Consider the following 14668-nt stretch of genomic DNA (forward strand, 5'->3'; position numbering starts at 1 on the left):
GGAAAACAGAGAGCTTCAAAGCTTTGGGGTTTTTGTCCTAACTTAATTAGTGTGTCAGCTTAACAGGGTCCTGCTGCCAGAAGTGTCATCTGTACCTGTAATCACAACGGGGTTTATGATGCACAGTTTGACAGATCTCCCACAGCTCTTGCAGAGTTCACATGTTTCAGTTTCCAGCCTGGATTAATTTCTTGTCATAATTGCATTTGGGAAATCTGCAGCCTTTCCAGTTACAATTGGACAGGCTGCTTTTCCCTTGAAGTCCCAAACCATTACTCTGAGTTAAAAAGCCTGCTGTCTTTCTCTTGCAAGGGCTAAAGTGACTCGTACATAAATGATGTGGATATAAATCAATCTGACAGGCTTTTAGAAAGAAGTACCCACATAAATAATTTACAATATTTGATTAATATTTCTGCCAGGTCTGGTCTCCAGAACGAGCTCCTTTCTTTTAATCCATCTGTGTGTATGTGAAACTCGTTTTTGGAGACTGGATTGTTCACTTTTGATTTTGTAACTGTGAGGTGTTGCTGTTTCACACCTGGAAAACAGCTTGTTTGTGAAATAAGTTTCTCTTTTCCTTCAGTTCTACCTTGTAGTGCAACAAAACAGGGCAGGTCTTCCTACAACCCCAGCTCACTGTTGCTGTAGGGAATTCTTTTATATATAATATCATCAAAAGATTATTGGTGCAGACGTACCCTTTAATACCCTGAATGAATTTTTTTTTTGTGCAGAATTGTGAGTTAATGCAAAGAAATTAAGTAGTGCAAGAAGCAGGCTTTCTATTCTTGGAGAGCAAACGTATTTCAAATTTAGAATTGTTTGGAACTACCTGTTTCATAAGGTGCTACTGATGCATTTTTAACTAATGAAACTTCGTGGACACTCGGTAAGGCAAAAATGACAATGGGCACTGAATTTTAAAGCAGCAAACAAAATTAGGTAGGAAAAGAGTAACTGACGCACAACACTGCTATTAAGGAAAATGTTTGGAGGCATAACCAGCAACATTTGAAAAATATGTAGGCTAAAACCCAGCAACATGTGGGTTAAACCAACTAATTTGGACTGGAGCTGGGTTTGTGTTTGGTGGGGAAGCAGGGCCCTGAACAACCTCCAGTAGTTACACAGATGATTGGTGAACTTGTGACAGCTGTATAAAGGCTGTTATGACAGAAAACTCAGCATAGTGAATAAGGAGTTTTCTCATCCCACATTCCAAAATGCAGGAATTGACCAGGTAGGCTTTGTTTGAGATGTTGGATGTATTCAAAAATTCTTATATAGAAACAGTCTTCCACAAAGGCACTGTGTTATTCTGCTAAGCTTCTATAAAGGTAAGGAAGGAGGAGCTTTACCCTGTGTTCATTAAAATGTTAATTAATAAAAATTGTAACCAGGATTAGTGTTTTCTGTTTAGTGCAGGGAGGGGATCATTATCCCAGACATGGCAAACGTAAACCTGGTAGTGCCTGATAAACCTGTGAGTTAAATTATGCTTTTGGAGCCACATGGATTCCACTGGAATAAATGGAACTGCTTGAAGGTGTCAGATGTGACACATGCCCTAAATGAGTAGAAATTGCCATAGTGCTGTTTGTGTGCCTTGAAAGCAAATATAGTTAAATTACTGCAGGTAGCTCAAACTTTCTATGTCTTTTTTATTCTCTTACTACAGAAGATAGCCTGAATCAATAAGATGCATCAATAAGGTGTTGGCAGCATCACAGCCCACCCAGTCTCATGACCTCCCCGTGCATTTCATTGTTTAACCTGCTAAACACTGAATATCTTTTTCTTCTGATGAAGTCAGCAGAACATCACCTTGCTGTTCTCAAGTCGTCCAGGTTGTTTGCCTAGAGATAACAGAAGTCAAAATTGAAGAGTTCTGTTGTATGCAGCTTTTCCACAGGCAATTTCATCATCCCTTTTCCACTCTCTTTAAACTTTGGTGTATCTCAGGCCCGTCTTGATTAGGAACGTCTGCCCCATTTATACTTAAAAGCGTTACCTCAGCTTTAGTTTTAGGTAAAGCAGCCTTTGCATAACAGGTAAATCAACTTATAAAGCAGTTTGGAGTTCCCAGAGGAGAGAATACTCCACAGAAATATAAAACTTTTAAAGCTTTTTGCATGTCTTCTTGGAGTAATTTGCACCTTAGGTTAAATATGTGGCATTATCTTTAGTGCTTGCTAAATCACTTGTTGCTACACGTGTAACTGTTTGCTCTGGGTGGGCTCAGTGGAATTGCATTGATTAAAGAATGCTGAAGATTATTTTACTCAGCAAGCCAAAGCTTCACTGTGAAGGAAACTTACCCTATAGAGAGGATGAGGTTGAATGAAAAGCCCTCTGAAAGTTCACAGTCCATGTCAAAGTCCTTGGATTGTGTGATGTTGTGATTAATTTCTTGGAAGAGCCATGTTCTAGCTGAGTGTTTCCCAAGCTGTGGTACTCACACAATTCGTGGTATGCCAACTATTTTGAAGTGATGCAAAACTGCCTGCTTGCACCTTACACTTGAGGAGAACTGGCAACTGGCTCTCCTAGCACAGGATTAAGGCACAGGGCATGGTTCAAAAGCCTAGTTTGTCAAGACAGAGGGGAACTGATGGGAAAAAGGAGATTTAGGACCAAAATAAATTTTGGGGGGGAGTGGATAGCAGGGTAGAAAGGTGTGTGAGGATGTGTTAATTTAGAAAATTAGAAGTTATGTCCATACAATCATGGAAGGGGAAGGTGTTGCCACCACAGCCCACAGTGGTAGTTGTACCTGAACAGATTAAATTCAGGATTATCTACTCTAGAAGATTGCTTTATTTCCTGCACAGGAATTTGTGTACACACCCAGATTTTTCTCAGCAGCTGCTCCATTCACTACCAGCATACAAATAAATACCTATTTCTAGAGTGCTGTTGAAAATTAATATTTCATCATCTAGTTTCCCAAACCAGAGAATTTTTTTTTTTATCGTGTACCTAATATGTTCGAATTTTAAAGATCAAAATATGGAAGTAGTAAAAGCTGTTAAGTTTCTTTACCTGATCTAGTCTACCCAGATAACATTTTGGAGCACAGTGCAACACCTCTAGTCTTGTGGTGGTTTTTTCTCACTGATAAGAAAACTTCCTGAGAACATTACCAGCTGAACTGAAAGGAATTCCCTGTAAATAATAAGTAATGGTCAGAATCACAGAGGTAATAAATTATAAGTCCTTTAAATTGATGTAAGCTGTTTACGTTGTCCTGCATACACAGCAAGTCTAGTTGAACTTTGATTTTTAGTATTTCAAGATGGTTTGAAAACAGGGCTTTTTTTAACACTGGTTAATGAGTCAGGCAGTCTCCCTGCACAGTCCTGGCCCTGGAGGGTGTTCGAGGCTCTTTGGCACTCAAGTCAATAGCTTATTATCTACTTCAGTATTAATGTTTCATGTAAGTTAAAATGTTGTGGGGAGAGGGTGGGGTGGGTGAGGAAACAATATTCCACTGAGGAATGGAAGTACCTTGCCTTCCCTAGCTCCTGGCTCTGATACTGAGATAGACTTATAGCTCCATTTGCAGAATTAACTTCTCTCTCTTCCAAACTCCTGCTCTAATAATTTTGATATTGGAGTTCTGTCACTTTGAAATGCTCTGGCAATTGCTTTGAGACCCAGGGCTCTACTGTGCTGCACTTCACCGACTGCAAAACCCACCACATTGCTCTGACAGAGTGTTTGCTTTAAACAAGGCTCACAGCTGAGGCTGTGCCTGCAGGTAAAGCCTGAAACCAAACTGGATTCATACATAATTTGAAGACAAAACACTGACACGTTTTTAAACTGTTTATTGCAAAGAAAGATGTTGCTAGTATTCCCTAGCAGCATCTGATCTACTGGATTAAAACCATGTGATGTGAAGCTCTTTTCAGTGGGATTCTGTACTTCCTTGTTCTCATTCAGAATCAATTCCCATAACTTATTCAGAACTTTGTTAGGAGTGTATCTCTTTAATAAATTTAGGCTGATAATGGTGCACACGCTATAAAAACTTAAAGGACTTCAACTGAAATCAGTATTAAGCAATTTTGCATCAAAACACCACCCACCTACTTTGTATAAATTGGTCACAGGGCTATGTAGCAAATGACATTTTGTTTTTTTCCAAGGGATTATAACGATTAAGAGGGGAGGCAGCAGTATTGTTCAAACTTTGATTCCTTTTGCCTCTCACCACACATACTATTTTTTTTCTCTCTACTTGTCTCCCTCCCCATGCAATGAACTCTTTGCTGAAGAGGGGAAATAGCCTGCTTAAATCACAAGTGTTACTCCTGGTAACGTTGCTTTCTATTTGTTCTTTTTCCAAAACCAAACGCATTTACCACAAATTGCAGCTCGCTTCTGACTGAAACACATTCAAGTGGATGAACACTGCACAATTATACAAGTTTTGGACTGAAGGTGAATAATTCTAGCCAACCAAAATTAAGGAGAGTTTTAGCTACACCTGGCATAATTGCCAGTGCTCATACTTGCCCAGGAAACAACCAGTATCCTTCTTCTGAAAATTGTTTGCCAAGTCCTCAGTAAACTTTGGATTTCTTGTTCAGAGACTGGAAAAAAAACTTATTTTAAAAAGTGCTGAAGCTGGAATAGATTAGCAAAGCATAATACCAGCCAGGTTCTGACTGACTGTCAAATCATGGTATTCTCTGGGGGTTTTAGACTTACTCGAACTGTTCTGACATCTCCAGCTATCTTGTATGTGTCTTAATTTTTCCTATATTTGTAATGCTTTCAAAAGTCTGAGTGCTGGGCTACCAGTTGTACAAATGACATTTCTGCAAATACAATTGCAAAGATTGTCTCTGTGGGTTATTCAGAAGAGCTGCTGCATTTCCTTGGCACAGCTGGGAATCCCAGGGACCAGGGATCTCCCAGGGACCACTGCTCCAGCAGGGTGGAGTGCAGTGCTGGGAAGTGTTGGATACTGGCTTGGAAAAGGGTGCCATCTACTGAATTATTGGCACCACTTCTTACAGTTCTTACAGGTTCTCTGTGGTTTTCAGCTCTGCACAGAGTATGTGGTACCATGATAACACAAGACAGTCTGATTGATTGCAGTCAAAGCAATAATCTAAAATAAAAACTGACAAGTCAGGGTATAGCCAAGTAAGGTTTTAAAAAGTTACCTCTGCTTTTTTATCAGAGCCTAAGTATTAATAGATATTGAAAGTCATCCAAGAAGTGCTGAAGAATCTGAGAGGGAATTCTATTTTCTCTTACCTTTAGGGATGCCTGAAAGCCAGGGGAAAGATGGCAAAAGCTCCAGCAGCAGCAACAGTTCCAGCACTGGCAGTTCAGGTGCTTCCTTCGGACAGGTCAGTCCCCTTTGCCCAGGAGAGAAATACAAGTTTTATGCTCACACTTCTGGAAATCTGCCCTGCACGTTCATTCATTTTAAACTTGGACACAGTAAGGTTGGAATCGTGCTACATCTAATTGTATATTACATTTTTCATCCATGATGGTCTTGGCATGCCTCGAGTTATAATATATTGCTGTGGATTCTTCTCTGAAGGTTTTTAAATCTCAAAAGTGGGTCTTGTTTTATTCTCCTTTATTCCCAGATGGCCTGGATCATACTTGCACACGTTCTCAGTAGTGGTTCAGAAAAGCCAACTACTTTCAGCTATTAAAAAATTATTTTAAAAAATTGCAAAATAATTCAGAAAAAAGAAAATCATATCTGGGCTTAACAGAGCTTTTGGTGGTGAATTCTCTTCTCCATGATAGGCATTTATATGTAGTTCCTGAATATGGCACAGGCATGTGCATCCTCCATTTTTCCTTATGCTTTTTGGTTACAGGCTTGCATTCTGGAGACAGAAGAAGACAAAGTTATTCCTTTAAATTTAAATAGAACCAAATACAAATCAGAGGGGTTTGCCAGGGGTTGGAATTTATATGACACACACACTGTGATCTGCTGAATTGTTAGAGTAGCCAATACATTCATACACAGTACTTACAATTTAGGTGGTAAAACCTCCGTTCTGTCCCACATCAGAGCAGAGCAACACAAGCTTTTTAGTGCTCAAATCCTTACACATACATTTAGGCTTTGCTACGGTTTTTAAATTGCATTTCTACTAGGACAAGCCTAAAGTTACAACACCTTAGGCTTCTGGTGATGCTGGTGTTCTCTAAAGATACCAGTGATGTTGGAGTCATCCAGAGGGATTTTCCCAAGAGGGAAAATTGCTGAACACTCCTCAAGAAATTCCTATTTTGACTGGTTTCCTGAGTTTATATCCTCCCTGCCCTGATGGCATATGGTGCTAGAGTAACATTAATCTTTGCTTTTGTTGGAGTTTTTAAATACACTTTTCTTGTTGGTCACAGAGATATTAGGTTTTGGTTTTGAGAGGTAAAACAGAAGCTTATATGTGTGTTTGTGGCAAGCTTGACTAGGATTATTAATCAAAAATAGTTGCTACAGCTCAATAATTGTATACATCAAGAGGGGAAAAAAACCCCAAACAATCTAATGCAGTACATAACATGAGGCATTTCCTTGTCTGTTCTAAGCTGATTCTAAAAATGGATCATACACCTCTTGGAAGGACTGGGATAAAGAAATGATATTAGGAGAGTAAGATTTGTCTTACCTTATTTTTGTCAACAGTATCACTACACAGCCAGTGAATACCAGGCCATCCAGCACGCTCTTCGGCAGAGGCTGGGTCCAGATTACATCAGCAGTCGCCAGGCTGGAGGAGGACAGAAGGTAGGAGCACACATGCACAGATGTTTCTACTCCATTTTTTTCCCCCTAGGGTTTAAAAAGTTACAGTATTCCTTATTTTTTTTGAAGGTAATTTCCTGCTAGTAGTTTAATATGCAGATGTGAATGCAAAGTCAGCATGGCATAAATTTTAACTTTTATTGAGCCACAGATCCCTTTTACACTTAAAAAAAAGACTTAATTTTTCAGTGCTTCATCCTTTACAAGGGAATGTTTATCTGCTTGTGCAACACTGAGATGTTTTCCTTATTTTTTCCCAGAACTGGACTATATAAAGCATTATATAACACTGGCTATGTTTTACCATCTTTAGTCTCCTGTAGCTCTGCCTTCCATTAAGTCATATTTGTTGTTATATTAACCTGCATCACAGTTGCTGGAAGAGAGTGAACCTAAAGCTGCACCATCATCCTTTTATTCACATTACCTGAACCTTGAACTTAGCCAGGTTTCCTCAGTGTGAGGTGATGAGTGTAATCCCTCTTTAAAATAAAGATGTGTAGAGATGTGTGCACAGGTCCCTGTGTTTATATGCATATTTATGTGTTTATGCTTTTCTTTTCAGGTCTGTTACATTGAGGGTCACAAGGTCATCAGTCTGGCCAACGAGATGTTTGGCTTCAATGGCTGGGCTCATTCAGTCACTCAGCAGAACGTTGGTGAGTGTCTCCTGAGGGCAAAGAAATCTTCCCTCCCCCTTGTTTCACTGTGAAGGAAAAGTCTCTCAGATAAGGGCCAGGATATCTGTCCTAGAAGTTGGTCACTCCAAACAACCTGGAGAGAGGCATGTACAATTTCCAGGTGCTTTAACAGTTAGTAAAAATTATAGAAATTGAATAATTTCTCTAATAATGGAGCTTCTGTTTTCTTTTTACATGTCACAGTCATTACTCTGAGGGTGTTTATGATTATTCTTGAGGTATTCTAATCAGGTCTCTGATCTCTATGGGAACACTCAGTCAAGAGTAATTACAATTAAACTATTTAACACCCAGCAGCCCTGAGCCAGCTTTCATACTCACCTGTAATTTTTATACTCTAACCAGATCATATTCTCAGTTAATATTCTCCTAATCTTTAGGGACCCATCTTTTTCCGCAGACTCCTCTTCTAGCTAATACCTAGTACTGAGATTTTTATAATAGAAAGCTTTAGAAAAAATTTTCACTATAATTTGGTGTTCAGGTGATCTTAAAGCTTCAGCCTCTTCCATCTCAATAGCTGAAATAGTACCTACCAGAGAAGTGTTGTTCTTGTTTGCAGATCTGCTGTGCTTATGCTAAAGACTCGTTGTGGAAATAGGTCAAAGTAGCTCCTTAAAAGTACTTTCTTTCTCCTCCCCACCTTCAGAAATCTTTTCTTAACTCAGGCTGCTAGATTCTAGAAATAGAATAACTTACTTCATTGCTTTCCATCTATTCTGCACCACTTTTTCTCCTCTTTTTAGTCAAGAAAGGACTGACATCCTTCAAACTCCTCCCTTTTTCAAATAATGCCATAAGAAGTCATTCCTTAGAGATTCAGAGGATTCTGTTATGTTTTAAATTCCTGGGTAGAAAAAGGGGGCTTGCACCTTCAGCAGGATCACAAAACAATGAAACAAATAGACCAGATGAGTACAGAAGGGCTCTTGCACCCCAGAATGGAGTTACTTGAACTCCAAATTTCATTTCAGACATGTGTCCTGTTTCTATTAGACTTGCAAGACTGAGTGCTCTATGTGTATTAGTTAGCATTGCTTTTGGTGTGAAGTAAGGTACTTTAGAGATTATGACTGAGAGTTGTATTGCAACCTCTTCAGCTCTTCAGGCATTCTGTACTGCATAAAACATTTATGCAAACTTTTACAAACTAGAAACTTCTGGTACATAATAGGAAAGGAATTACATGTATAGACTACAGTTTCTTTTCCATTGTTGTTTTTATAAATTAACCCTTAAAATCTCTCCTTTCAGATGAAAAAATTGTTATTCTTTGAACATTTAGGATACATATATGAATTATTAGTAACATTTGCAACTCTTTCTTCTTTCATATGTCAGCATTCTCAAGCTACAGTTAATATTTTGTAAGTCATGCTCCATTTTACAGAAGATGATACAGTATCTTAGGAACATTCAGCAAGTATGCTACAGGTTTATGAATGTCCTTAAAGGACAAAAAAACTAAATGTGGACCAGAAGCCTTTTGTATTATTTAGGATGTTGCTTTTCCCTCCCCCAGACTTTGTTGACCTCAACAATGGCAGGTTCTATGTGGGTGTCTGTGCTTTTGTCAAAGTTCAGCTTAAGGTAAGTGGATTTTTTTGTTTGCTCTGTTTGTAGTTGAGCAATTTGAAGCTGGGAATGAAAGATCTTGCATAGGTCAGACTGTGGCCCTGGAGTACTGTGCTGCAGCAGGAAATCTTGTGCTGTCCAAAACATGGACATTGCTATAGAACAACCAGCTAAGAGCAAGTAATCAGGCTTAGGAAAGCACAGCACCTAACAACAAGTGCTGTATGTGTAGAATTTCCCTTCTACTTACTTAAAATTTTACTGCAGGATGGGTCATACCATGAAGATGTGGGATATGGAGTCAGCGAAGGCCTGAAGTCCAAGGCCTTATCCTTGGAAAAGGCAAGAAAGGAGGCAGTAACAGATGGACTGAAGAGGGCACTCAAGTAAGTGAAGATCAGCACTGACACATTTTCAGAAGTTATGTGAGAATGAAGTGTTATTTTTCAGTCACAGTGAGCTCTCTTGTTTCTCAGGTGCTTTGGGAATGCTCTTGGGAACTGCATCCTAGACAAGGACTACCTACGAGCCGTGAATAAGCTGCCACGTCAGGTACAGAACACGGGCTGTTAGAGCAGGGACTGCAAAACATCCACTGTTCCTGGTCCTTCACGTTGTAAAGTTTATAAATAGTGATATCAGTACATCTCATTCTTGAATGTTACCAGCCTGGAGACCAATAGACTTTGTAACAAACAGTTCACACAAACCAGCAGGCAGAGTTTTTCCCTGACATTTCACCACAACTACTCCAAATTTTGACTCTTTGCAGCAGACAAGTTTGCTGTGGCAAAGAAAGTATCTGGCTCAAAAATCTCGTGTGACATTTATGGCCATGTTGTCTAAATCTCTCTGTTCAATGCCAGTAATCCATGCCTTAACCAAACTGGCTCCTTCCCAAAAGAACACTGCAGACTATTAGATGCCTCTGTGATAGAAAGGGTGAACTAAACTGTTTAGACTGGACCCATGACAACTTTCAGCTGTTGCCAGTCATTTCAAGGTTTTACCACAGAACAGCAAAACAGGTAACACTGTTTTCTTTTGGTTTGTGAGGAGTATACAAATGGCCCTGCAAATGTCCTCTGCCTCGCTTCAAATTGTGCTGATAGCTGAGTTTTGCAACTGAATTATGAGAGCAGGACATACTGGCCTTGGCTGTTGGAGGATGAGGAATAATATTAGGAAGAACTACACTCTTATTTATTTGTGTTAAATACTTGATATGATACTACTGGCAAACTGGCTCTTCCATGTATGAAAGAATTAGCATGTACAACTGATGTATACTCGAACACTTGAACTATGGTTCTTATCCTTCACAAACAATAAGAAACCACATTACATCTTGCTTTGCTTTTTGGACTCCTTATGTTTCAGTTTGCAAGGAAAAAGCTGCAGTTACTTTACCCTCTGTGAAACACTATGTCAGTGAACCTGAGGTAACCAGCACCATGGAGAAATGCCTCTTTGGAGATCTTTGGTCCAGAGGGACATACAATAAATTGTGATGTCCATCTTCACCAGTGACAACCATTCTGTAACCCCTTTATTGTCTGCTCTGATGTGACATAACAGCCTTCAAAGTATCCGAGTTGTCCTGGCTGTTCCTGAGGTGGCAGCTCAGTGACCAACATGGATCTTGCCAGCTCCAGCTGGGGGCAGGAGGCTTCTAGGGGGTGACCTACCTTGTGGACTGAGGAAAAACAAAGCCTTTTACAGCTACTGATCCATGGAGTTTCATACTAAAGTTTCCTTCAGTCACACTAGGATTTGCCAAACTCCACTAGATGCCCAGAGATATAAGGTGATTCTCTCTAGCTAAAGGCTGTAGGAGCAGATCCAAAGTGACACCTCACCAAGTAAAGACGGCCCAAATCTCTGCTTTGCCGTTGCCAGGGTCACTGTCTGTTAGAGGCACTGCCACAAATTTGTAAAATCACAGAGCCAGAACATCCCATCTTTAATAAACAAGAAGGGTGTAGCTTCCTCAGAGGCCCCGTGGTTGCAGAACTGAGTCAAGGTTTGCTGTGCCCTTTCACACAAGTGTGCAAACAGAACTGGTAGAACTGACAGGCTCGGCAACAGCCTCGTGGGTCTCTCTGAGAAGCTGTAAAATGCTGCATCGATCACCTGCACCTGTTCTTGTTTGCAGAGCACAGTGTGGGGAGACAGGGGCTATCTGCCCTGAAGCACCGAGGGATTAGACTAACAAAAAGGCACATGAATTCGGTGATTAACTAACTGAATTACTGTGTACTGAAAAAGCATTTCAGCTTTCTAACTCACTGGTCGACTTGGAGCAAACAAAATAGATTTTTAACAGCCTGTATGGAAACAACCTGTGCTTATTTCATTAATTGGATGATGGAAATTTCTGAACATTTTCTCTTTTTTCCTCCTTTTTTAGGTACCCCCTGAGTTAAATTTGGTCACAGCTAAAATACAGGACTATGAGCCTGAAATAGAGAAAGCGAGGTACACCAGCTATTTGGAGAGGCAGAACACAGCAGGGAGACAGCACTCTGAGGTGGCACCTCACTGTGAGCCTGGTCAGACTGAGGCTGCTGTAGTGACAGTAGATCAGAAACAGCCAAATGGTCCCAGGTGAGACTGCTGTTATACATGTATTTTATGAAGTATATTAGAAGTTACCATACCTTTTAAAACACATGGACAGCCCAATACCAAAGATGCCTTAAAACACTAGTTCAGTGGATTTTCTTTACTGTTATTTCTTAATGAATTTTTTCTTCATAAAATGTAACTGCTGAAATCCTGTTTGTCCTTGTGCTTGCTGGGGGGGGAAGGGACAGGAACACAGACTCCTTGGCTATGGAGTGTGATGCCACTTACCAGCGGAAATTGCGGCAGAAGCAGCTACAGCAACAGTTCCGGGAACAGATGGAGAAAAAGCATCAGGTTCCAGCAGTTACTCCCAACAGCAAACAGGGTAATAAGACATGGCATTAAAAACTGGCAGTTCCCATGATAGCTGCTGGCAGGCACACCTTACCCTCAGTACAGGAGCCTGATCAGCTTCAGGTGCTTTTGTGCTGAGACATCAACACACCTTTGAGGCCAAAGGAAGGAGAATTATCATCCTTTCCCCCTCTCTATGTTCTTAAAGTGGCAGGAATATCAGCTCTAAGCCAGCATCATTAAAACTGCAATTTTCCAGCCAGCCTAAAGCTATTGTCAGCACCATTAACCTGCTGCACCCGAGCTGAGGCTGCAGGCAAATATTAACCATTGATATGTTGCCTTTTACTCATGGGGAATTCTGGAACCTGGAGGTGGGGGGAGCAGGCTAAAAGAACCATGTTAAAGTAGCACACTTGCTCTTGTCAGACAGCATCAGGTACAGAATCTTACTGTTTTACATCCTGCTACTAAGTCATAACTAGCTCTAGGAAAAAAGAGGATACCTGGTGCAGCTGCTGGTTATCATTTCGGACTCGTGCTCTGTTAAGAAGGAGCAAAGGGTTCTTCTGTATTTCTGATATTAATCTCTTCTTGTGTTACCTCCTTCCAGCAACATCTGATCCTCCCATAAAGCACAGCACTCCAGCAGTACAACAGGAACTAGCAATAGAAGAGGAGTTCTTTGCAGGTCAGCCAAAAATTGATGTGTTAAATCATTAGTATTTAAACCAGCTCTTCAAAATACAATGTAAAGGTAAAAGTTCTGAAGAATTGGAATAACGGAAGTGTAAGTGTGAGTCTAATCTTAACAATACAAACTTGGCTTAAGTGTAAGGGAGATGATGTCCATCACTATGAGGGGTTCTCCACTTAGGCTCCTGAGTAGAGTTGTTATATTTATTTGGTAAACACTTTTCTTGAGGTGATACTGCACAGAAACAGATCTTTGCAGGTGGGGTGGGTGTCATTTCCTAGTATAACTTTGGCTGTTTGTGTCACACTTACACCATGGTGCCTGGACATTGCTTAAGTTCACAGCTCAAGGGGCAGGACCATTCCCTGCTGTGCACTGCCATTAAAAATGCTTTATAGGTTAAATTTTATAGCAGCCACCGCTTGTAGGAAAAGAGTGTGCTGATCATGGAGTTACTGTCATTCCTGTAGTACAACACTACCGTCGTGGATCACCTTCTCATTCATTCCAGATGATCCTGAACTCTGGGACATTTCCTTGGAGAGCACTGATCTTAAGGTAACAGGTCCCCAGGTGGCAGACCCATCATCAGCTGGACACCAGACACCTAAAACAGCCCACGGACCTCACCCGACGAGGACCCGTAACCGGACACCTCACAGAACGAACCACCACAAAGCCTCTGCCAGACTCGCACAACTGCAGCCACCTGCTACACTCAGGAGCAACAGCAGTGCCAGCCCAGGTAGGTGCTGCCAAAAATGACTGAGTTCTGTCCTAACAATGGCTCCTGGCTTTGAAAGCAGTGCTGTTAGATTAGTGGAGTGGGAGAAACATTCCTCTTTTCTTGGACCTGGCTGCAGGGGCTGTGACAGTGGGCTCGGAGAACTGTCTGGTTTTTTCCATCCCACTGTCCTATCAAGGAAGAATTAGACAAAGAGTTGAGGAGTGCTTTTAGGAGCAGAAAAAAAAAGCATTAAGAAGCTTCCATCTCTCACTCTCTCCCTGTTTGGCAGGGTGCAGCCCCCTCAGGAGAAGTCAGAGCTTGAAGAAAAGGAGACTGGAACCTACGTAAGGCACCCAGTGGTATCCATACCTCCATCACAGGACCGCAGTTGGCTTTTCAAATTATGTCAAATGGACTTTGCTGCATATTATGGTGAAGCAACAGAGAAGAGTTTCGTACAGCCAGCAAGAACTTCATGTACTTTTAGGTTATTGCATATTTCAGATGCCTTTTTCTATAAACAAGCAATCATTTGTGCTTCTGCAGCACTGGTGGACGGTACGTGTAATTTGCCTGAAACAGGAACAGAATGAATTGTTAAAAATGAGATGCAATTAATAGCTTCTCTCTCTCTCCCTCAGTGCTACAGTTCAGCACAGAGGAAAGAGATTTTTAGTGAAATGGGGAGCAGGTGGGTTACGGTCAGAAGACAGAACATCTGAGCTGTGGCTGCCCATCTGGCGAGGCTGAGGGTGTGATGCTGTGGCAGCATCTGAGGTGCAGCCCAGCCTTTTCCCTGTGGCTGCACAAACAGGGTCAGAGCCCATCACTCTTCCTCAGCCTATTCCTCAGCCATCCCAGGCAGCAGCAGCAGCACCTCCACTTCCAGCCCTGCCTGTGGCACAGGGCAGGAGCACACCAGGACTGCTGCCAGCACTGTGTGGCATCACAGACAGTGTTTGCTCGGATCCTTTGTGAAACGAATGGGAGCTGCACTTCTGTTTTTAAATAAGCTTTCGACCCTTCTCAATACAGAAATAAACATGAAATTTGCAAAGCAAACCATGCTGGGAGCTGTTTGTGTCTCTGTGCCCTTCCAGCCTTTACAACTCACTCCCTGTTTGACAGCCTCAAAGGAGTTAACACGTTCCAAATGGAAGCTAAAGAGGAACCACCGCGTCTGCACAGCCTCACGTTTGCTTTAGGATGGGCAAACAGAAAACCTCACAGGGTTTAAAGGTTAGAGCAAA

The 14668-nt window shown here is 41.2% G+C and overlaps 1 protein-coding gene across 2 annotated transcripts; it reads left to right on the forward strand.

Annotated features, from left to right (window-relative positions):
• Positions 1–5282: 5282 nt before the first annotated feature.
• RAD52 (RAD52 homolog, DNA repair protein) lies at positions 5283–14614 on the forward strand. 2 transcript variants are annotated; one of them, XM_018080452.2, is made up of 11 exons: positions 5283–5369; positions 6677–6778; positions 7362–7455; positions 9020–9087; positions 9340–9458; positions 9549–9624; positions 11483–11679; positions 11883–12025; positions 12608–12685; positions 13203–13436; positions 13708–14613. In XM_018080452.2, the coding sequence occupies exons 1-11, from the start codon at positions 5283–5285 to the stop codon at positions 13764–13766; spliced, it is 1257 nt and encodes a 418-aa protein (XP_017935941.1). In that variant the 3' UTR covers positions 13767–14613. The 2 variants fall into 2 exon arrangements, with proteins under 2 accessions (XP_017935941.1, XP_017935942.1); XM_018080453.2 differs by lacking the exon at positions 9020–9087 and having other exon boundaries at positions 5285–5369; positions 13708–14614.
• The last annotated feature ends 54 nt before the right edge of the window (positions 14615–14668 follow it).

The sequence above is a fragment of the Manacus vitellinus genome, unplaced genomic scaffold, assembly GCF_001715985.3.
Source record: "Manacus vitellinus isolate BGI_N305 unplaced genomic scaffold, ASM171598v3 scaffold_5_pilon, whole genome shotgun sequence".
In the NCBI taxonomy this organism is placed as follows: Eukaryota; Metazoa; Chordata; class Aves; order Passeriformes; family Pipridae; genus Manacus; species Manacus vitellinus.

What these genes read in the sequence shown, in the direction of transcription:
- RAD52 (XM_018080452.2), top strand. Translation starts at nt 5,283, where the DNA reads ATGCCTGAAAGCCAGGGGAAAGATGGCAAAAGCTCCAGCAGCAGCAAC. An exon ending in AAACAGCCAAATGGTCCCAG is followed by an intron (nt 11,680 to 11,882) that starts GTGAGACTGCTG and finishes TGGGGGGGGAAG; the next exon opens with GGACAGGAACACAGACTCCT. An exon ending in CAACAGCAGTGCCAGCCCAG is followed by an intron (nt 13,437 to 13,707) that starts GTAGGTGCTGCC and finishes CCTGTTTGGCAG; the next exon opens with GGTGCAGCCCCCTCAGGAGA.